This window comes from Trematomus bernacchii, unplaced genomic scaffold (assembly GCF_902827165.1).
Source record: "Trematomus bernacchii unplaced genomic scaffold, fTreBer1.1, whole genome shotgun sequence".
In the NCBI taxonomy this organism is placed as follows: Eukaryota; Metazoa; Chordata; class Actinopteri; order Perciformes; family Nototheniidae; genus Trematomus; species Trematomus bernacchii.
In genome coordinates this window covers 3,898,191-3,921,675 of record NW_022987803.1, presented here as the reverse complement: position 1 = coordinate 3,921,675, position 23,485 = coordinate 3,898,191, and the positions used below count along the sequence as shown (strand labels likewise).

The 23,485-nt window shown below is 46.6% G+C and overlaps 1 protein-coding gene across 1 annotated transcript; it reads right to left on the bottom strand.

The window, feature by feature from the left end:
• Positions 1–196: 196 nt before the first annotated feature.
• rmdn3 (regulator of microtubule dynamics 3) lies at positions 197–22,164 on the bottom strand. The gene is given in 13 exon segments (XM_034150544.1): positions 197–496; positions 666–746; positions 1,734–1,787; positions 3,363–3,461; positions 3,790–3,867; positions 4,049–4,124; positions 4,596–4,656; positions 4,961–5,033; positions 5,035–5,064; positions 16,119–16,455; positions 17,564–17,704; positions 20,446–20,635; positions 21,531–22,164. Coding segments are annotated over 13 exon segments (1,473 nt in total). The 5' UTR covers positions 21,727–22,164; the 3' UTR covers positions 197–439.
• Between the last annotated feature and the right edge of the window lie 1,321 nt (positions 22,165–23,485).

Here is a 23,485-nt window from a genome sequence, read left to right as displayed (position 1 = left end):
TAGAGGTATTTAGATTTGTTCTCTGAGATGCTCTACCAATAAAACATGTTTCTTGTAATGTGGAGTACTGATCCTTCCATTATGAATGTGATGCTAAAAAACAAAACCTACTTGTGTTTAATCACTGATTATCAGTTAAAAAGGCAAACAAATGGTTAAAAAAACATTAAAGATACCATAAACATTACAATATATATATATTATGTATGGTGATTTTTATTAAATTAAGCCATATTAAAGAAAATAAATATGCATTAATAAACTCCATTTAATTTCACAGTGACAGTGTGACAAAGATATCCACCAAAGAAGAGAAAGAAACTTCTGCCATTAGTGCGGCACATCTGATTGGATGAGCACTGATTGGCGGCCTGACTAGCCAATCAGTGCCATCAGCTGGGTGGCTCCGCCCGTTGGATCTCTTTAGAAATGTTGTTTTTCAGATTTTAGTGTCCGTTAAGAGTTGAAGCTCAGCCTCCAGTTTAGACGTTTCATCCTTAAAAAAGGAAAAAGAAACAACGATAATCATAGAAGCTCAATGACACATCGGAGGAATGCTTCTGGAGGTCATCTGCAGCACTGTGTACACAACTCCCAATAATCAAAGATGAAACAGAAATATTGAAATGCAGTTAGGTGAATGTTATGGAGTTAAAAGCTCTTACATCATTAGAGTTTGTCGTCATCTTCAGAGCCAGCTGGGTCCAGTTCATGGCCTCAGAGATGTTCCCCAGCTCCTTGTGACACTGCCAGAGCAACGACATGAAGGTTAGTGCACAGAGAGAAGAGGAATGTGATGGGATGTGAGCCCAAACTATTCATCAGAAAGTCACATTCACAACATATTAAAACCCTCTCCTGTTTCGGCTCAGTTCTCACTATTTGACTATTTGATGATGAGTGTTTATGGGACATGTCCCTCACGATGGGAAATAAGGGACACAAACAGGAAATTGAGGTCAGTGATTTAAGTGTGGGCTTCACCCGTGGATGTATAAAGACGAGTGGATACAGCGAGGTGAAGCCCCTTTCATCCCTATCAAAGTTGCTCAGTGGGGCATGAAGCCAAAATGTAAAAGTACCGTATCGGGCCCGTAGAGATCGGCGCACGCTCTTAGGGCGTTTTGTAACTTTAGGAATGTTGTGGTGTTGAGCCTGCTTTTAAAAAAAACCATGATGAGTGTATTTGTCCCAATGACGTCACGTACTGACACTGAAGCCGCAGAGCCACCATTTTGCTCACTTCCTGGGGACTTGGCTTCACCTTGCCCTGTCTTTTTCCCTATTTGTAAACGCTGATAAATGTAAGATGGAAAGTAGTGCCAACCCTAACTGAAAGCTGTTTCTGTTCACACTGTAACCATGGATACAAACAATAATAACGTAGCATGTGTTTGCTACTGGTTTAATGTCTAAATCTCATGATTATGAGACAACATCTGAAGTTTTTCTGACTTCTTAGTGGATTTATGAACATTGGAGAATGCAGTGTACCTGAAGGGGAAGTGGTGCTGATGCCAGCAGTGTGTGTGATGTGTGTGGTGTGTGTGATGTGTGTGAACTGACTGACTGATGACTGATTGTGTCAGTCTTGTTGAAATTGTCATTCCACCATGGTTCAAATCAAAGAAAACTAAAAAAGGCTCTATGTAGCTGCACTCTTTGCAATGCATAAAGTCATCAATATCCTATAGTATTACAATAACAGACTGGGCTGAGTGTGTGATGATTACCTTTGCGATGTAGAGTCTGACGGTCTTGGAGAAACCCGGACTGAGCTCCTCTGCCTGAAGTACACAAGACCAAGATTTACTTTATCAAACACTGACTCAATGTGGAAAATGTCAAGAAAATGAAAACCAAAGCGGCCAGTTATTTTTCTAAAAGCATTGTGGGTAAGGGGCTCAGAGGTTATTGAGTGTTTTATTGCAGACATTGTTGTGGGTTAGAGCAGTGGTTCCCAAACGGTGTGCCGTGAGGCAAGTCCGGGTGTGCCGTGGGATTTTGTGACAACCATACGTTATTATTGCAATATACAACTACACAAAAATAATTATTTTTTAATTTACTATATCAGTACTTTGTATGCACTCATTTCATAATACAGAGGCGGAGAGGTGGTGCGCCAGGCTGGCTTACCTCGCAGACATATTTGGGCATCTCAACGAGTTAAACGCCAAGCTTCTGGGCAGGAATGAAAACATTTTATCATCCACAGACAAGATTCGGGGGTTTATGGGCAAACTTATCCTGTGGCGCGAGGCTTTGGAACAGGGCTCCATGGACATGTTCATGCATCAGCTGCGCCGCAGGCAGCTAGGGAGCGCGCTGTATATGCCAAACACCTTCAGACCTTAAAAGAGAGGTTTGACCGCTATTTTCCACGTGTGGCTGACATCGAGGACTATGACTGGATCCGAGACCCATTCCACCAGGAATTCCCAACAGAAAAGCTCACTATGAAAGAGAGAGAGGAGTGCGCAGAGCTCCGTGTGGACCGCACACTGAAACTCAAATTTAGTGAGCTCCCACTGGATCAGTTTTGGTTGGCTTCTGCATCGGAGTACCCAAGCATCTCCCACCACGCGATTGAGCAACTTCTTCTTTTTCCCACTACCTACCTGTGTGAGTTGGCGTTCTCTACTCTGGTTTACATGAAGAACAACAGGAGGTCACGGCTCTCTGTTGAACAGGACTTGCGAGTGGCCCTCTCCTCAGTGCCACCAAGGATTAAAAAAATCTGCGCGCCCCAACAGGCACATGTATCTCACTAATTTGTAAGTCGGCAAAAATATTTACAATAGCACATGTTTCAATGCTGATTGCTGAAATGTTACATTTATAATTTGTAGTTCAGGCCCATGGACAGTGCAGCTTCCTTGCATTGACAGTTCTCTGTGCTGAATTTCTGCTGAGTCTTTGCCTCATTTTTTATTGTGTGACCTGTCTGGTTTAAATGAGTGTGTTGCTGCTTTGATGAAGCCTAATTTCATAAAGTTTCAAATTAACTTCTGAAATATTTCGTTAATAAATATTTCATGAGTAATATAGTTGTCTTTGTCACATTTTATTTGGCATTAGTAAATAATTATGCACATTTACAGATATTTTACATGATATGAGTGATAACACGTGTTATAAGGGCTATTTTGCACAATAGGTGTGCCTTGAGATTTGTACTTGTCCTTTGGTGTGCCTTGGGCACAAAAAGTTTGGGAACCACTGGGTTAGAGGATTTACAAGAGTGCTGAGGAGCAGAGGGTCTGTTCTGCCAGTGGCTTCACACCGCAGGACAACATACACAATGATATCTGGAGAAAACTAAATGAGGGGGAGGAAACCTCTCTGCAGAACTCTGGTACCTTCAGGAAGTTCTCAAGCGCGTCATGCAGTGTGGAGGTGGGGGGGGTCTGGTAGAGGGCAGCGGCCGCTTTTTTCTCCAGCCAGTCCAGAGTGGTTACCTGCACACACACACAGACACACACACATACACACACACAGCTGTCATAAAAACCATCATATTCCCTTAAGCATGTGTTGGCCATTCAGAACTGGGTTGTGGTGGAATCGTCTTAGGAAGGTTCCATATGGAGTGAAATGACCTGGAAGTACTTCAGTGAAAATGCTGTCTCACAATGGCTGTAACATTTATCGTGACACAACATTCGCTGCTCACAGAAACAACCGCTTGTGACCGAGACACATGTATCACAGTGTTGAATGTTCTGGTGATGTTCTGGTGAATAACTGGATCTAACCAGTTAACAATAACAGCCCCCCCCCCCTCACCTCATAGCACCATCTGCCCAGCAGGTAGAAACACATGGGGTCATCATCTCGGAGCGCGAGGGCACGGTCCAGATGCTCCTGAGGGGAAAACAAACGTCATTAAAGCAAACTGTATCTGAAACATACAATGAGCTTAAGACTCAAATGGGGTGTGTGGTATGTGTATGTGTATGTGTATGTGTGTGTGTGTGTGTGTGTGTGTATGCGTGTGTGTGTGTGTGTGTGTGTGCGTGTGTGCGTGTGTGTGTGTGTGTGTGACCTTTAATATGTGGCTGCTCTTCAGTTTGCTGTGCATGCTCTCATGCTGCGAGGAGAGTCCTGTCAGCACTGCAAACCTGGAGCCAAAAACACAATGATCAGAATCAGTTTTTACCAAGTAGGTTTACACTTAGGAGGAATTTTATATTACAATTATAAAAGCTATTTAAAAAAAATTGTCCTCGTGCAATTCATGCTTTATTTCTTCTTTCATTTATTTTTCAATCTGTAAACAGTACCAGCTACTTCTATATTTTGATATGGTCATTTCTTTTGAAACTATACTGCTACTAAGTTACTTTTTACTTATTGTGTTTTTAATAACGTGTGCCTTCTTTTTATATAATATGTACAACAACTCTTGCTTTTGTAATACCGTCATTTCCCAGTTGCGGGACAATTAAAGAATTCTGATACCGGTTAAGACTTTTGTAACAAATTAAGACAAAGACAATATTTACACGATGTGACATCAAAGTACAGCAGCCGGCAGTGGCAGCAATATCCAGAATATATATATATATATATATATAAATGCAAGTTCTTACCGTTTGTGGCACTCAGCATTCAGGCCGTTCTTCTTCAGGGCTGACTCCGCCTCCTCTCGACCTGAAACAGCAGCTCACAGCTCAGGGACAAAAACCCCCACCCAAGAAAAGGTGGAGACATTCACATTTTCTGCACGTTTGCACACATTGCAGTCAGTCTAGTTCTCTTTTTGCTAGGGCCTATTTGCCTTTGAACATGTTATTATATTCTTAAAATTGGATTTTGTAAAAATATAAACAAGCAACATATTTTAATGGATGCTTTATTTGACTGGTTCTTTGTTTCTTTGTTTTAATGTATTCAATACTCTTAGTCATGATAAGAGTAATATGATTATATCAGGGTGTGTGTGTGTGTGTGTTACCTTGGTGTGCGTAGGTCTTCTTCTCTTGTTTGTCCTCAGTTGACTCGTACATATCACTGTAGGCCCGAGCCAGTCCGCCATAGAAACTCCCTGCTATCTCCATACTGCACACACGGAGGGAGAGAAAGAGCAGTGTTTTGGGATCGCTAAGTGGTCCAATTGTAATTCATAAATCGATTCCTCTGAATCACAGTTCTAAGTTATTGTGGGGCTTTCTTATAATCACTACTTTCATATGCTTGTGTACAAAGTCGTTTTATGGAAGTACATTTGTGTCAATATTATTTGTGTGAACAGACTGACAATCCATGTGTAAATGTGTTATACCTTCATCTCAGGCAATAAAAGGTTTGTAAATTTAAAAAAATATGTTTTTCTCATTTAAAACGGATCTGCAAATATACAACAAATACGTTAAAAGCTGAAGTAATATCACATCTACTGTAGCTTGGGAAAATAGCGATGTGGGTTGTTTATCAGTCAGTGCAGCGTCAGAGCGTCATAGCGTCAGAGCGTCATCGAGTCAGAGCATCGGAGCGTCAGATCGTCAGAGCGTCAGAGCGTCGGAGCGTCAGAACGTCAGAGAGTCAGAGCGTCGGATCGTCGGAGAGTCGGCAGATAGTCAGAGCGTCCGGAGCGTCAGATTGGCGTCAGATCGTCAGAGCGTCATATAGTCAGGAGCGTCGGAGGCGTCAGAGAGTGCAGAGAGTCAGAGAGCGTCATAGAGTCAGAGGCGTTGCAGAAGAGTCAGAGCGTCATAGAGTCAGAGAGTCAGAGCGTCAGAGAGTCAGAGCGTCGGAGAGTCAGAGCGTCAGAGAGTCAGAGCGTCAGAGAGTCAGAGAGTCAGAGCGTCATAGAGTCAGAGCGTCAGAGAGTCAGAGCGTCATAGAGTCAGAGCGTCATAGAGTCAGAGCGTCATAGAGTCAGAGAGTCAGAGCGTCATAAAGAGTCAGAGAGTCAGAGCGTCATAGAGTGCCAGATGAGTCAGAGCGTCAGAAGAGGTCAGAGCGTCAATAGAGTCAGAGAGTCAGAGCGTCATAGAGTCAGAGAGTCAGAGCGTCAGAGAGTCAGAGCGTCATAGAGTCAGAGCGTCATAGAGTCAGAGCGTCATAGAGTCAGAGAGTCATAGAGTCATAGAGTCATAGAGTCAGAGCGTCATAGAGTCAGAGCGTCATAGAGTCAGAGCGTCATAGAGTCAGAGCGTCAGAGAGTCAGAGAGTCAGAGCGTCAGAGAGTCAGAGCGTCAGAGCGTCAGAGAGTCGGAGCGTCAGAGCGTCAGAGAGTCAGAGCGTCGGAGCGTCATAGAGTCGGAGCGTCAGAGAGTCAGAGCGTCAGAGGAGTCAGAGCGTCGGAGAGTCAGAGTAGTCGGAGCGTCAGAGAGTCGGAGCGTCCATAGAGTCCAGAGCGTCATAGAGTCAGAGCGTCATAGAGGTCAGAGCGTCATAGAGTCAGAGCGTCAGAGCGTCATAGAGTCAGAGCGTCAGAGCGTCATAGAGTCAGAGCGTCATAGAGTCAGAGTCAGAGAGTCAGAGCGTCATAGCGTCAGAGCGTCATAGAGTCAGAGCGTCATAGAGTCAGAGCGTCAGAGCGTCATAGAGTCAAGCGTCATAGAGGTCAGAGATCAGAGAGTCAGAGCGTCAGAGCGTCATAGAGTCAGAGCGGCAGAGCGTCAGAGAGTCAGAGCGTCAGAGCGTCAGAGAGTCAGAGCGTCAGAGAGTCAGAGAGTCAGAGCGTCATAGAGTCAGAGCGTCATAGAGTCAGAGCGTCAGAGCGTCATAGAGTCAGAGCGTCAGAGAGTCAGAGCGTCAGAGAGTCAGAGCGTCATAGAGTCAGAGCGTCCAGAGCTCATAGAGTCAGAGCGTCAGAGCGTCAGAGAGTCAGAGCGTCAGAGCGTCATAGAGTCAGAGCGTCAGAGGTCAGAGCGTCAGAGCCGTCAGAGCGTCAGAGAGTCAGAGCGTCAGAGCGTCAGAGAGTCAGAGAGTCCAGAGAGTCCAGAGAGTCAGAGAGTCAGAGCGTCAGAGAGTCAGAGAGTCAGAGTGTCATAGTCAGAGAGTCAGAGAGTCATAGTCAGAGAGTCAGAGCGTCATAGCGTCAGAGCGTCAGAGAGTCATAGAGTCAGAGCGTCAGAGAGTCAGAGAGTCAGAGCGTCATAGCGTCAGAGCGTCAGAGAGTCAGAGCGTCAGAGAGTCATAGAGTCAGAGAGTCAGAGCGTCATAGCGTCAGAGCGTCAGAGAGTCAGAGAGTCAGAGCGTCATAGAGTCAGAGCGTCAGAGCGTCATAGAGTCAGAGCGTCAGAACGTCAGAGCGTCATAGCGTCAGAGCGTCATAGAGTCAGAGCGTCATAGAGTCAGAGAGTCAGAGCGTCATAGAGTCAGAGCGTCAGAGAGTCAGAGCGTCATAGAGTCAGAGCGTCAGAGAGTCAGAGCGTCAGAGAGTCAGAGCGTCAGAGCGTCAGAGAGTCGGAGCGTCAGAGAGTCAGAGCGTCAGAGAGTCAGAGCGTCAGAGAGTCAGGAGCGTCAGAGCGTTCAGAGAGTCAGAGAGTCAGAGCGTCAGAGAGTCAGAGCGTCAGAGAGTCAGAGAGTCATAGAGTCAGAGAGTCAGAGCGTCATAGAGTCAGAGAGTCAGAGAGTCATAGTCAGAGAGTCAGAGCGTCATAGCGTCAGAGCGTCAGAGAGTCAGAGACAGAGCGTCAGAGTAGTCAGAGAGTCAGGCGTCCCATAGCGTCAGAGCGTCATAGAGTCAGAGCGTCATAGAGTCAGAGCGTCAGAGCGTCATAGAGTCAGAGCGTCAGAGAGTCAGAGCGTCATAGAGTCATAGAGTCAGAGAGTCAGAGCGTCAGAGCGTCATAGAGTCAGAGAGTCAGAGCGTCATAGAGTCAGAGAGTCAGAGCGTCAGAGAGTCAGAGCGTCATAGAGTCAGAGCGTCATAGAGTCAGAGCGTCATAGAGTCAGAGCGTCATAGAGTCAGAGCGTCAGAGCGTCATAGAGTCATAGAGTCAGAGAGTCAGAGCGTCAGAGCGTCATAGAGTCAGAGAGTCAGAGCGTCATAGAGTCATAGAGTCATAGAGTCAGAGAGTCAGAGCGTCATAGAGTCATAGAGTCAGAGCGTCAGAGCGTCATAGAGTCAGAGCGTCATAGAGTCAGAGCGTCATAGAGTCAGAGAGTCAGAGCGTCATAGAGTCAGAGCGTCATAGAGTCAGAGCGTCATAGAGTCAGAGCGTCATAGAGTCAGAGCGTCATAGAGTCAGAGCGTCAGAGCGTCATAGAGTCAGAGCGTCATAGAGTCAGAGAGTCAGAGCGTCATAGAGTCAGAGCGTCATAGAGTCAGAGCGTCATAGAGTCAGAGCGTCATAGAGTCAGAGAGTCATAGAGTCAGAGCGTCATAGAGTCAGAGCGTCAGAGCGTCATAGAGTCAGAGCGTCATAGAGTCAGAGCGTCATAGAGTCAGAGCGTCATAGAGTCAGAGCGTCATAGAGTCAGAGCGTCGGAGCGTCATAGCGTCGGAGAGTCAGAGCGTCAGAGAGTCAGAGCGTCGGAGCGTCATAGAGTCAGAGCGTCAGAGCGTCATAGAGTCAGAGCGTCATAGAGTCATAGAGTCAGAGAGTCAGAGCGTCATAGAGTCAGAGCGTCAGAGCGTCATAGAGTCATAGAGTCAGAGAGTCAGAGCGTCATAGAGTCAGAGCGTCATAGAGTCAGAGAGTCGGAGAGTCAGAGCGTCGGAGAGTCAGAGCGTCGGAGCGTCATGAGAGTCAGGAGCGTCATAGAGTCGGAGCGTCAGAGAGTCGGAGCGTCAGAGAGTCAGAGCGTCAGAGAGTCGGAGCGTCAGAGAGTCGGAGCGTCAGAGAGTCGGAGCGATCAGAGAGTCAGAGCGTCAGAGAGGTCAGAGCATCATAGAGTCGAGCGTCAGAGCGTCATAGAGTCAGAGAGTCAGAGCGTCAGAGCGTCATAGAGTCAGAGCGTCATAGAGTCAGAGCGTCATAGAGTCAGAGCGTCAGAGCGTCATAGAGTCAGAGCGTCAGAGAGTCATAGAGTCAGAGCGTCAGAGCGTCATAGAGTCAGAGCGTCAGAGCGTCAGAGAGTCAGAGCGTCAGAGAGTCAGAGCGTCATAGAGTCAGAGCGTCAGAGAGTCAGAGAGTCAGAGCGTCAGAGAGTCAGAGCGTCAGAGAGTCGGAGCGTCAGAGCGTCGGAGCGTCAGAGCGTCGGAGCGTCATAAGAGTCGTAGCGTCATAGAGTCAGAGCGTCAGAACGTCGGAGCGTCATAGAGTCAGAGCGTCATAGAGTCAGAGCGTCATAGTGTCAGAGAGTCAGTGCGTCAGAGCGTCACAGAGTCAGAGCGTCAGAACGTCGGAGCGTCATAGAGTCAGAGCGTCAGAACGTCAGAGCGTCATAGAGTCAGAGCGTCAGAGCGGCGGCATTGAGTCGGAGCGTCGGAGCGTCATAGAGTCGGAGCGTCATAGCGTCAGAGAGTCAGAGCGTCAGAGAGTCAGAGCGTCAGAACGTCAGAACATCAGAGCGTCATAGAGTCAGAGCGTCAGAACGTCAGAGCGTCAGAGAGTCATAACGTCAGAGCGTCATAGAGTCAGAGCGTCAGAGCGTCATAGAGTCAGAACATCAGAGCGTCATAGTCAGAGCGTCAGAGCGTCATAGAGTCAGAACGTCAGAGCGTCATAGAGTCAGAGCGTCAGAGAGTCAGAGAGTCATAGAGTCAGAGCGTCATAGAGTCAGAGCGTCATAGAGTCGGAACGTCAGAGCGTCATAGAGTCGGGAGCGTCAGATCGTCATAGAGTCGGAGCGTTGGAGCGTCATAGAGTCGGAGCGTCAGAGAGTCAGAGCGTCAGAGCGTCAGAACATCAGAGCGTCATAGAGTCAGAGCGTCAGAACGTCAGAGCGTCATAGAATCAGAGCGTCAGAGAGTCAGAGCGTCATAGAGTCAGAGCGTCAGAGCGTCGGAGCGTCGGAGCGTCATAGAGTCAGAACGTCAGAGCGTCATAGAGTCAGAGCGTCATAGAGTCATAGAGTCAGAGCGTCAGAGAGTCATAGAGTCAGAGCGTCATAGAGTCAGAGCGTCAGAGCGTCAGAGAGTCATAGAGTCAGAGCGTCATAGAGTCAGAGCGTCATAGAGTCAGAGCGTCATAGAGTCAGAGCGTCATAGAGTCAGAGCGTCAGAGCGTCATAGAGTCATAGAGTCAGAGCGTCAGAGCGTCAGAGAGTCATAGAGTCAGAGCGTCATAGAGTCAGAGCGTCAGAGCGTCAGAGAGTCATAGAGTCAGAGCGTCATAGAGTCAGAGCGTCAGAGCGTCATAGAGTCAGAACATCAGAGCGTCATAGAGTCATAGAGTCAGAACGTCAGAACGTCATAGAGTCAGAGCGTCAGAGCGTCAGAGAGTCATAGAGTCAGAGCGTCATAGAGTCAGAGCGTCAGAGAGTCATAGAGTCAGAGCGTCATAGAGTCATAGAGTCATAGAGTCATAGAGTCATAGAGTCATAGAGTCAGAGCGTCATAGAGTCATAGAGTCATAGAGTCATAGAGTCAGAGCGTCATAGAGTCAGAGCGTCATAGAGTCATAGAGTCATAGAGTCATAGAGTCATAGAGTCAGAGAGCGTCATAGAGTCATAGAGTCAGAGCGTCAGAGTCATAGAGTCAGAGCTGTCATAGAGTCAGAGCGCAGAGCGTCAGAGAGTCATAGAGTCAGAGCGTCATAGAGTCAGAGCGTCAGAGCGTCAGAGAGTCATAGAGTCAGAGCGTCATAGAGTCATAGAGTCAGAGCGTCATAGAGTCATAGAGTCAGAGCGTCAGAGAGTCATAGAGTCAGAGCGTCATAGAGTCAGAGCGTCAGAGCGTCAGAGAGTCATAGAGTCAGAGCGTCATAGAGTCAGAGCGTCAGAGCGTCATAGAGTCAGAGCGTCAGAACATCAGAGCGTCAGAGAGTCATAGAGTCAGAACGTCAGAGCGTCATAGAGTCAGAGCGTCAGAGCGTCAGAGGTCAATAGAGTCAGAGCGTCATAGAGTCAGAGCGTCAGAGCGTCATAGAGTCATAGAGTCAGAGCGTCAGAGAGTCATAGAGTCAGAGCGTCATAGAGTCAGAGCGTCAGAGCGTCATAGAGTCAGAGCGTCAGAGCGTCATAGAGTCATAGAGTCATAGAGTCATAGAGTCATAGAGTCAGTCATAGAGTCATAGAGTCAGTCATAGAGTCATAGAGTCAGTCATAGAGTCAGTCATAGAGTCAGTCATAGAGTCATAGAGTCAGTGATAGAGTCATAGAGTCATAGAGTCAGTCATAGAGTCAGTCATAGAGGCAGAGCGTCAGAGAGTCATAGAGTCAGAGCGTCATAGAGTCAAGCGTCAGAGAGTCATAGAGTCAGAGCGTCATAGAGTCATAGAGTCCAGAGCGTCATAGAGTCATAGAGTCAGAGCGTCAGAGAGTCATGAGTCAGAGCGTCATAGAGTCAGAGCGTCAGAGCGTCAGAGAGTCATAGAGTCAGAGCGTCATAGAGTCAGAGCGGCAGAGCGTCATAGAGTCAGAGCGTCAGAACATCAGAGCGTCAGAGAGTCATAGAGTCAGAACGTCAGAGCGTCATAGAGTCAGCGTCAGAGCGTCAGAGAGTCATAGAGTCAAGCGTCATAGAGTCAGAGCGTCATAGAGTCATAGAGTCAGAGCGTCATAGAGTCCAGACGTCATAGAGTCATAGAGTCATAGAGTCATAGAGTCATAGAGTCAGAGCGTCATAGAGTCATAGAGTCATAGAGTCATAGAGTCATAGAGTCAGAGCGTCATAGAGTCAGAGCGTCATAGAGTCATAGAGTCATAGAGTCATAGAGTCATAGAGTCAGAGCGTCATAGAGTCATAGAGTCAGAGCGTCAGAGTCATAGAGTCAGAGCGTCATAGAGTCAGAGCGTCAGAGCGTCAGAGAGTCATAGAGTCAGAGCGTCATAGAGTCAGAGCGTCAGAGCGTCATAGAGTCAGAGCGTCATAGAGTCAGAGAGTCAGAGCGTCATAGAGTCATAGAGTCAGAGCGTCAGAGAGTCATAGAGTCAGAGCGTCATAGAGTCAGAGCGTCAGAGCGTCAGAGAGTTCATAGAGTCAGAGCGTCATAGAGTCAGAGCGTCAGAGCGTCATAGAGTCAGAGCGTCAGAACATCAGAGCGTCAGAGAGTCATAGAGTCAGAACGTCAGAGCGTCATAGAGTCAGAGCGTCAGAGCGTCAGAGAGTCATAGAGTCAGAGCGTCATAGAGTCAGAGCGTCAGAGCGTCATAGAGTCAGATCTGTCATAGAGGTCAGAGCAGAGCGTCCATAGAGTCATAGGTAGAGCGTCATAGAGTCAGAGCGTAGAGATTCTAGAGTCAGAGCGTCATAGAGTCATGAGTCATAGAGTCCATAGAGTCATAGAGTCCATAGAGGTTCATAGAGTCAGAGCGTCCATAGCGTCATAGAAGTCATAGAGTCATAGAGTCATAGAGTCATAGAGTCAGAGCGTCATAGAGTCATAGAGTCAGAGCGTCAGAGTCATAGAGTCAGAGCGTCATAGAGTCAGAGCGTCAGAGAGTCATAGAGTCAGAGCGTCATAGAGTCAGAGCGTCAGAGAGTCATAGAGTCAGAGCGTCATAGAGTCATAGAGTCAGAGCGTCATAGAGTCATAGAGTCAGAGCGTCAGAGAGTCATAGAGTCAGAGCGTCATAGAGTCAGAGCGTCAGAGCGTCAGAGCGTCATAGAGTCAGAACGTCAGAGCGTCATAGAGTCAGAGCGTCAGAGCGTCAGAGAGTCATAGAGTCAGAGCGTCATAGAGTCAGAGCGTCATAGAGTCATAGAGTCATAGAGTCAGAGAGTCATAGAGTCAGAGCGTCATAGAGTCATAGAGTCATAGAGTCATAGAGTCATAGAGTCAGAGCGTCATAGAGTCAGAGCGTCATAGAGTCAGAGCGTCAGTCATAGAGTCAGAGGTCATAAGAAAGGTCAGAGCGTCATAGAGTCATAGAGTCCAGAGAGTCTAGAGTCAGAGCGTCATAGAGTCATAGGAGTCAAGCGTCATAGAGTCAAGACGTCAGAGGCGTCAGAGAGTCATAGAAGTCAGAGCGTCATAGAGTCAGAGCGTCAGAGCGTCAGAGAGTCAGAGCGTCATAGGAGTCATAGAGTCAGAGCGTCATAGAGTCAGAGCGTCATAAGAGTCATAGAGTCATAAAGAGTCAATAGAGTCAGAGCGGCAGAGTCATAGAGTCAGAAGCGTCATAGAGTCAGAAGTAGCAGCACGCGTCAGAGAGTCATAGAGTTCAGAGCGGCATAGAGTCAGAGCGTCAGAGGGTCAGAGAGTCAGAGCGTCATAGAGTCATAGAGTCGAGCGTCATAGAGTCAGAGCGTCAGAGAGTCATAGAGTCAGAGCGTCATAGATCAGAGCGTCAGAGAGTCATAGAGTCAGAGCGTCATAAGAGTCATAGAGTCATAGCGTCATAGAGTCATAGAGTCAGAGCGTCAGCGAGTCCATAGAGTCAGAGCGTCATAGAGTCAGAGCGTCAGAGCGTCAGAGAGTCATAGAGTCAGAGCGTCATAGAGTCAGAGCGTCAGAGCGTCATAGAGTCAGAGCGTCAGAACATCAGAGCGTCAGAGAGTCATAGAGTCAGAACGTCAGAGCGTCATAGAGTCAGAGCGTCAGAGCGTCAGAGAGTCATAGAGTCAGAGCGTCATAGAGTCAGAGCGTCATAGAGTCATAGAGTCATAGAGTCAGAGAGTCATAGAGTCAGAGCGTCATAGAGTCATAGAGTCATAGAGTCATAGAGTCAGAGCGTCATAGAGTCAGAGCGTCATAGAGTCATAGAGTCATAGAGTCATAGAGTCATAGAGTCAGAGCGTCATAGAGTCATAGAGTCAGAGCGTCAGAGTCATAGAGTCAGAGCGTCATAGAGTCAGAGCGTCAGAGCGTCAGAGAGTCATAGAGTCAGAGCGTCATAGAGTCAGAGCGTCAGAGCGTCAGAGAGTCATAGAGTCAGAGCGTCATAGAGTCATAGAGTCAGAGCGTCATAGAGTCATAGAGTCAGAGCGTCAGAGAGTCATAGAGTCAGAGCGTCATAGAGTCAGAGCGTCAGAGAGTCATAGAGTCAGAGCGTCATAGAGTCAGAGCGTCAGAGCGTCATAGAGTCAGAGCGTCAGAACATCAGAGCGTCAGAGAGTCATAGAGTCAGAACGTCAGAGCGTCATAGAGTCAGAGCGTCAGAGCGTCAGAGAGTCATAGAGTCAGAGCGTCATAGAGTCAGAGCGTCAGAGCGTCATAGAGTCATAGAGTCAGAGCGTCAGAGAGTCATAGAGTGAGAGCGTCATAGAGTCAGAGCGTCAGAGAGTCATAGAGTCAGAGCGTCATAGAGTCAGAGCGTCATAGAGTCATAGAGTCATAGAGTCAGTCATAGAGTCAGTGATAGAGTCATAGAGTCATAGAGTCATAGAGTCATAGAGTCAGTCATAGAGTCAGTGATAGAGTCAGTGATAGAGTCATAGAGTCATAGAGTCATAGAGTCAGTCATAGAGTCATAGAGTCAGAGCGTCAGAGTCATCGAGTCAGAGCGTCATAAGAGTCGAGCGTCAGAGGAGTCATAGAGTCCAGAGCGTCATAGAGTCAGAGCGTCAGAGAGTCATAGAGTCAGAGCGTCATAGAGTCATAGAGCAGAGCGTCATAGAGTCATAGAGTCAGAGCGTCAGAGAGTCATAGAGTCAGAGCGTCATAGAGTCAGAGCGTCAGAGCGTCAGAGAGTCATAGAGTCAGAGCGTCATGAGTCAGAGCGTCAGAGCGTCATAGAGTCAGAGCGTCAGAACATCAGAGCGTCAGAGCAGTCATAGAGTCAGAACGTCAGAGCGTCATAGAGTCAGAGCGTCAGAGCGTCAGAGAGTCATAGAGTCAGAGCGTCATAGAGTCAGAGCGTCAGAGCGTCATAGAGTCATAGAGTCAAGCGTCAGAGAGTCATAGAGTGAGAGCGTCCATAGAGTCAGAGCGTCAGAGAGTCATAGAGTCAGAGCGTCAATAGAGTCAGAGCGTCAGAGCGTCATATAGTCATAGAGTCGGAGCGTCGGAGCGTCATAGAGTCGGAGCGTCAGAGCGTCATATAGTCAATAGAGTCGGAGCGTCATAGAGTCGGAGCGTCGGAGCGTCATAGAGTCGGAGCGTCGGAGCGTCATAGAGTCGGAGCGTCATAGAGTTAGCGTCAGAGCGTCAGAACATCAGAGCGTCATAGAGTCAGAGCGTCAGAACGTCATAGAGTCGGGAGCGTCAGATCGTCATAGAAGTCGGAGCGTCGGAGCGTCATAGAGTCGGAGCGTCAGAGAGTCAGAGCGTCAGAGCGTCATAGAGTCGGAGCGTCAGATCGTCATAGAGTCGGAGCGTTGGAGCGTCATAGAGTCGGAGCGTCAGAGAGTCACAGCGTCAGAGCGTCAGAACATCAGAGCGTCATAGAGTCAGAGCGTCAGAGCGTCAGAGCGTCAGAGAGTCAGAGCGTCAGAGAGTCAGAGCGTCATAGAGTCAGAGCGTCAGAGCGTCATAGAGTCGGAGCGTCGGAGCGTCATAGAGTCGGAGCGTCATAGCGTCAGAGAGTCAGAGCGTCAGAGCGTCATAGAGTCAGAGCGTCAGAACGTCAGAGCGTCATAGAGTCAGAGCGTCATAGAGTCAGAGCGTCATAGAGTCAGAGCGTCATAGAGTCAGAGCGTCAGAACGTCATAGAGTCGGAGCGTCATAGAGTCGGAGCGTCATAGAGTTCAGAGCGTCAAGAGTCAGAGCGTCAGAACGTCAGAGCGTCATAGAGTCAGAGCGCAGAGCGTCAGAGCGTCATAGAGTCGGACGCGTCAGAGCGTCCATAGAGTCAGAGCGTCAGAACATCAGAGCGGCATTGAGTCGGAGCGTCGGAGCATCATAGAGTCAGAGAGCGTCAGAGCGTCTTTTTGTTTTGTCTCCTTTTGTACATGAGTACAGTATTTGAGTAAATGTACTTTGTTGACTCTCCAACACAAACAGAGGAATAGAACATAGGCACGTTTTCCACTGGCTGATTCCCCCCCATATGGGTTTCCCCCAGCTATAGAAGAGGTGATTGTTAACGTGGGGACGGGGACGTTCTCTTTGGTTTATACGCAGAGCTACATCTGAACTGGGTTGGTAAAAGGATGGAGGCCTCCTGTCCTCACCTCTGCTCTGTTGTCCAGCAGCAGTCTGAAGCCCTCGGCCTTCAGACGGGCGTCCCCCGTGTGCAGGACGTCACTCTGAGCCAGGAGGAGAGCCAGCTCCCCACTGGGGACTTCAGTCAGCAGCGTCAGCCCCCCCTCCTCGTCCTCCTCCTCCTCGTCCTCCTCCTCCAGCCCTCGCTCCTCCGCCTCCTCTTCCTGGGAGTGTTCCTGGCGGAGGGTGAGGACGGTGGCGCAGCTCCGGTCCTCGTCTTCCTCAGACTCCTGCTCCGGCTCCCGCCCCCCCTCCCTGTCTGTGTCTCTGTCTGTGTAGTCCGACTCAGCGTAGGCCGTCGAGTACCTGCGACCAACATCCTTTTATTTAGGGATTTATTTATTTGGTGATTTCAATTATTAAGAAATGTATTCCAATAACCACACATTTGGAATTTCACATGATATTGATCTATTAAATTATTATATTTGTTCTTTTGATAACTGGACTGGAACTTTCTTCACACTGTACATTTATATTTTATATGCTATTCCTTGCTCACTAAATGTAATAATATCCTACTTTTAAATTGTGTTAGCTGTAAATTGGCCCTTCATAGTGTTTATTTGACGGATAGTCTTCATATTCATCTTTCACTGTCAAGTTGTACGTCTTACTTTTTAGTTCTGTTTTCTTTTCTATTTTGAGATGTTTCTATTTGTTTATTTTCTACTTGTAATTGTCACATGATTTGCAATGCCTTGTTTTAGCATGCTGCGTGAGAAAGACCTGCCCTACATCCCATCTTATCTTTATCTTAAGCTTTATTCTGCATTCAGTACATTTCAAAAGGTCAGTTCACCCCAATAAGGAAAAACAAACTCTTCCCTCGACTGGATCTCCCTGCAGATACATTTCTTTGACTTGCTCAGGTTCTGATATATCTGCACCAGTAAGATGGAAGTGAATGAAATGGGCTTAAAGGGTCTCATTCCTCATTAGAGAGCAGTCTCTATGAAACTGTTCACACTCAGGCAGTGACACAGTCTCACAGGATTGATCTGATGGAGCTTGTTAAGAGGCCTTTACAAACCCCAACAGTTGATCCTTCGTAATGTAACATGACTACTCGACCCACAGATTATTACTCCAGGCTTCTACGGGTGTCAAGAATTAAAATGATATTTGCACCACAAACCAAGGCCACTAACAAGTTCACAACTTTTAAGATGCACTAATTAATATGTTCTAACATATGACAATGGATCAAATGACTACAAAACAACCCAGAGGAGTATTGCTAAAACAATCAATAAAACCAGCTTTAGGAGATCTTACTGCTGATCCATCATATCAATTAGGATATTATGTGATTGTGCACCAGGTATAAGCAGCGGTGCCCCAAGACACTCTGGGGGCCCCAGGCAGAACAGACATGCCACCCCAACACATCAAGCACAACCGGCAGACGTACCCTCCTTCGCTGGTCTCATATGCGCTGGCCATACCCTGGCTGGCAGTGAAGTAGATGGAGCTGGAGCCGGTGGACTCGGTGCGCTCCCTGTGGACCACGTGGCGCCGCCGACGCACCCGCTGACTTTCCTCCACTCCCTTCCTGAATGTGGGGAAGAAGGACCAAACATTCACGTTAGCTACACAACACCAAGGTGGAGGACCAGTCCCACTTAAAAAAGGTTCGCTCTCTTCAATGTCAATTGTTTTACGTGTTTTTTGCTAGATGCGTGAAATAAGGTGTTCACCTTTTGTTTTACGACATAAAATACATCATTAAATACCCCTCATTAAATACCCCTAGCGATAATGACGTGAAATCATGCGACTTGTGGTTGCTTCATACAACTTCAGAGCAATGAGGAGTTCACTTCATTTGTATCCCCCTACTGAGCAGTTTTAGGTCAATCCTTAGTAACTGATCCTTACATGTGTCATGACTTTGACGTGGTTGCTTAATATTGTGCCATAAAGTTACTGTTACTTTTTTGGGACAAGAGCAAATACATTATTTAATCTGAATATGGGTTTTTCTTTGTAGGTCTTTTATTTGTGTCATTAGTAAGCAACTCTATTATTTTTTTAAACTTTTATTCAAGATCTATTTTCAATTTTAAATCATCAAATATTCATAATGTCCGATATAATTCCTTACTTTCCGTAATGCCCATTGATTGAAATACAAATTTAAAAAAAATCAACATTCCCCAGATATATAGCCTGGAAATGATCAAACTTATTTGAAATCAAAGGATCAATACAATACAGCTTTATTTATAGAGCACTTTAAACCTCCAGACCAAAGTGCTGTACAGTCAAATAAACATAACAAAACATACCAAAAATCACACAGCATAAAACAAGTACAAGTAAAAACAATAGACAATTTAAAAGCAACGCTCTAAAAGATGTTAATACGCTAAGGAGAAGAGGTGGGTTTTAAGAAGCGATTTAAAAGCAGGCAGTGTGGCGGCCTGTCTGATATGCAGGGGCAGGTCGTTCCACAGTGTGGCGGCCTGTCTGATATGCAGGGGCAGGTCGTTCCACAGTGTGGCGGCCTGTCTGATGTGCAGGGGCAGGTCGTTCCACAGTGTGGGAGCCTGTCTGATGTGCAGGGGCAGGTCGTTCCACAGTGTGGGAGCCTGTCTGATATGCAGGGGCAGGTCGTTCCACAGTGTGGGAGCCTGTCTGATATGCAGGGGCAGGTCGTTCCACAGTGTGGCGGCCTGTCTGATGTGCAGGGGCAGGTCGTTCCACAGTGTGGGAGCCTGTCTGATGTGCAGGGGCAGGTCGTTCCACAGTGTGGGAGCCTGTCTGATGTGCAGGGGCAGGTCGTTCCACAGTGTGGAGCCTGTCTGATGTGCAGGGGCAGGTCGTTCCACAGTGTGGGAGCCTGTCTGATGTGCAGGGGCAGGTCGTTCCACAGTGTGGGAGCCTGTCTGATGTGCAGGGGCAGGTCGTTCCACAGTGTGGGAGCCTGTCTGATGTGCAGGGGCAGGTCGTTCCACAGTGTGGCGGCCTGTCTGATGTGCAGGGGCAGATCGTTCCACAGTGTGGAAGCCTGTCTGATGTGCAGGGGGCAGATCGTTCCACAGTGTGGGAGCCTGTCTGATGTGCAGGGGCAGATCGTTCCACAGTGTGGGAGCCTGTCTGATGTGCAGGGGCAGATCGTTCCACAGTGTGGGAGCCGCTACAGAGAAGCAACGGCCCCCTCTGAGCTTTGACTTGGTTCTGGGCACGTTCAGGAGCAGTTGATCCGCTGACCTGAGAGGGCGATTGGGCGTGTAAGGGTATAGCAGCTCAGAAAGATATGGTGGGGTCATGCCATTTAGGGATTTAAAAGTAAATAAAAGGATTTTGAAATGAGTCCTAAAATGTATTGGCAGCCAATGGAGCGAAGCCAAAATGGGGGAAATGTGGTCATATTTCCGTGTGCCAGTTAAAAGCCTTGCTGCGGCATTTTGCACCCGCTGCAGACGAGCGAGGGAGGACCCACTGACCCCCATGTAGAGAGTTACAGTAATCCAGCCGAGTGGTGACAAAGGCGTGGATTACTGTCTCAAACCGCTGTCTGGAGAGAAAAGGTTTTACTTTGGCTAGCTGCCTCAGGTGAGAAAAGCTCGTTTTTACCACAGATTTAATCTCAAGTTTTAGTTCAGGGTCTATTTTAATGCCAAGGTTCGTAATGGTGGGCTTGGTGTACTGAGCCAAGGAACCCAGGTCTACAGAAGTGGTGCCAGTGGTGCTACCAAAAACCATTACTTCTGTTTTTCCTTCATTCAGTTTTAGGAAGTTGCACGCCATCCAGGCCTTATGTCCTCTAGGCACTTTAGCAGTGGGCTAATTGAGTAATCCTCCTTCTTTGTTAGTGGGACATAAATCAGCATAGCAGTGCAATGCGATGCCGTGCTTTCTAAGTATGGACCCAAGAGGGAGCAAATAGAGGGAAATAGCAGGGGGCCTAATACTGAGCCCTGTGGGACCCCATACAGGAGTGGAGCAGAGGATGACTCGGAGTCACCAAGGCTGACAGAGAAAGTTCTGTCCTTCAGATATGACCTGAACCATTCCAGGGCTTTCCCCTCAATGCCCACCCACTGCTCCAAGCAAGAGATCAGGATGTCATGATCGACTGTACTCCAGGGTACTAAGTTCAAGTAAGATATTGTTGATGAGAAGAGTGTTGGATAAAAGTCCTGCCCTGGTATGATACATAATATATACATTAATTAAGCGCTTTCTGCACCAGGAAAAGCGCTATATAAATAACATGTATTATATTATTATTATTATAAAGGCTAAGTAGGTCAGAGTCAGACGCTTCACATCACCACGGCAACTCACTTGACATCCTGGATGATCTGCATGGCGATGTCCTGCAGCCCCCCCCTCAGCTCGGCCACCTCTGAGCGCAGTGAGGACACACAGCTCAGCACCTCGTCCAGCTGGTTCCTCACCTCCAGCTGCTGCTCTGGGGACAGGCCCTGCACCGCGGCCTGCACCGCCGCCAGAGCCTGCTGCTGGGCCTCCGCCTCTGCAGGGGGGGGGATGAGGGTAAGGCTGCATAACTTAGAAAAAATGACTAATTGCAATTTCATTATGATTCGCAGTAATAGAACAATTAGAATTACATTATTCACATAATTATTCAAATATAGGCCTATATTAAAATGATCATTGGTTTATTTTAATTTGAACAATAATGTTTGTATTATGGCTGGGAGATAGTTTAAAGGATGACATATCTCTGCAGCTCCACCAAATACTTAATTCAGGATGATAGTTTCACACATGTTCTCTTTACCAAATGTTGCGCTTACTAGGAAATGGATACTGCACTAGATCATATTGAGATTTTGATAAAATACCAATTTATTGTGGATGCAGAAGGCAAGCAAAAGGTAGCTTTGAAGGAGGGCTGCAGCAAAAGTACCTACTATGTTTATCTAATTATCTAAGGTCATGTGCACAGCAGGCACAGACTGGAGCTAGAGTATGCTCAACTCATGCTTATCTCTTCCATCTAAACATGTTAAGTTTCATATGAAATGTTTAGGGGATTACAGTGCTTTTAATAAGATATAAGACATCAACACTCAGGATATTTGTCATTTACTGGACACGGACAGTAAATTGAAATTGATCTAAAATAAATACCAATTTGAAAGCCTCAAAAGAAACTAAATCATGGATTGAAAAACACTAATTGCTCTCAGCTGTGGTGGTCCAGAACTGCAATGCATTTAGGGAAAAATACCAAGAACGTGCCAAAGTCTATAAAGTTGCCATGTTGGGTATATGACTCATCACCATAACTCAAGCGACAATTACCTTCAGCCCCTGAATTCGTATTACGCAGTTGGAACCATGCCTCTCACTCACACACCAACATGTTTCTGACAGTCAGTGTCAGGCACTGAGTAACTCACCCTGAGCCTCAGCCTCCAGCGCCCCCAGCAGCACAGCTTCCCCCACCCCGTCTAACGGCGGCCTGGCTTCCAGCACCAGTCTCTGGGCTCTTATCCTGCTGATCTCCTTGTAGATGATGTAGGCGACCAAGCCACAGCCTGCTGTAGCTGCGACAGCAAGCCCCACGAGCCCACTCCTCCCGAGCTGCGCGTTCATCTCTGCACGCTCCGCTAGTCGTTTAACAGTTTACGGTACTAACTTAGCTCTGCTTACATACGTCACCAACCATGTCTACCTGTAACTTATTTCAGGATACAAACGACATGCCTCAAGCCGCTGGACGTATATTATCTCAGTTCCGAAAAGATGCTTGACAGGGGGCACGCTCACTGCTAGCACGTTAGCCAAGTGTCATTAGCCTGTGACTGTTATAGCCTCCACTGGCTAATAACACAATAATATAAGCTTGACGTAAATGTTACAATTCTCCTTTAGACCTGTCCTAGTAATAATTAAAGACGAAACGTTCAAAAGTTTAAAAATAATAAACAAAACGGTTTGTTTACATCTTATGAAGGTATTTAGTCGACTAGCAGCTATGATGCTATGAAATGTCAAACGTAACTGCATCACATCAGCAGCACCGAGGGCAACGAGGCGAGCGCATGGGGACACAACTTCCTGTTCCAATTTCCAAAATAAAAGATGTTGTCGAGAGGGCTGCATTATTATGTATAATGTTAGGTAGTATGTCAACATTATAAAACTAAGTAGACAGTGGGGAGTGTAACTCAGTACATTTACTCAAGTACTTTTACTTTACTACATTTTGGAAGAAATGTTTTAGTAACGAGCTACTTTGCAGGTATGGATTAATAATACAGAATATAAATCAACGTATTAATCATTATGTATTACTATAGGTTAAACTACTAGGAAGTATATCAATAATTTAAATAATCTACCACTTTACCAGTGCAACATTGACATTAATACTAAATAATAATAATAATAATAATAATAATAATAATAATAATAATAATAATAATAATAATAATAATAATAATATATAATATACTAAAAGCCTAGGCTCCCTCATCGGACTCATCTCTGGTGGGGACGAGTCTGCCTAGGTGGGAGATGGACCATTTGGTGACCTGGTGCAGGGACAACCACCTGGAGCTCAACGCTCTCAAGACAATGGAGATGGTTGTGGACTTCAGGAAGTATGCAATCTCACCACAGCCTGCACGCCTCTAGGACCCTGAGGCGGGCAGGGAAGATAGTGGGCAACCCCTCCCACCCTGGACACAAACTGTTCTCCCCTCTGGCAGGAGGCTGTGCTCCATCAGGACCAAAACCTCTCGCCACCCGAACAGTTTCTTCCTCTACCGGCCTCATCAACAAGGCCCGGCCCCCCCACTGACACTGACTTTTAACCACCCCAGAAAAACATTATGCATTACATTAATGCACATCATGTGAACAGTATCTTGTTCTTTTTTAAATTATAAATCCTGAACAACATGTTGCACTACCTCTTTTAAATCAGCGCAGCTCTCCACTTTAAATACAGTATATCGTATTTGTCATATTTAAATGTTGTTACATTTTTCATAATAGTCTTAAAATAGTTTTTCTAAATAGTCCTATTTTAATTTAATTTAGTTTTGCTACATTTTCTTCTGTGTCTTTGTATCCACTACATATACCAAAGCAAATTCCTCATGTGTGTAAACCGACTTGGTAAAACTGATTCTGATTAAACCATGATTTTGATGCAAAAACATTTGTACTTTTTTTTCTAAGTACAACTTTGAATGCAGGACTTTTACTTGTAACAGAGTATTTTTCTTTTAAAATCTTATTTTATTTAATAAAATATCTGAGTACTTCTTCCACCTCTTCCACCAGACTTATTTATTGAAGAGGTATAGGATAAATGATAAGATACAAAGCAAAAATATGACTTTTA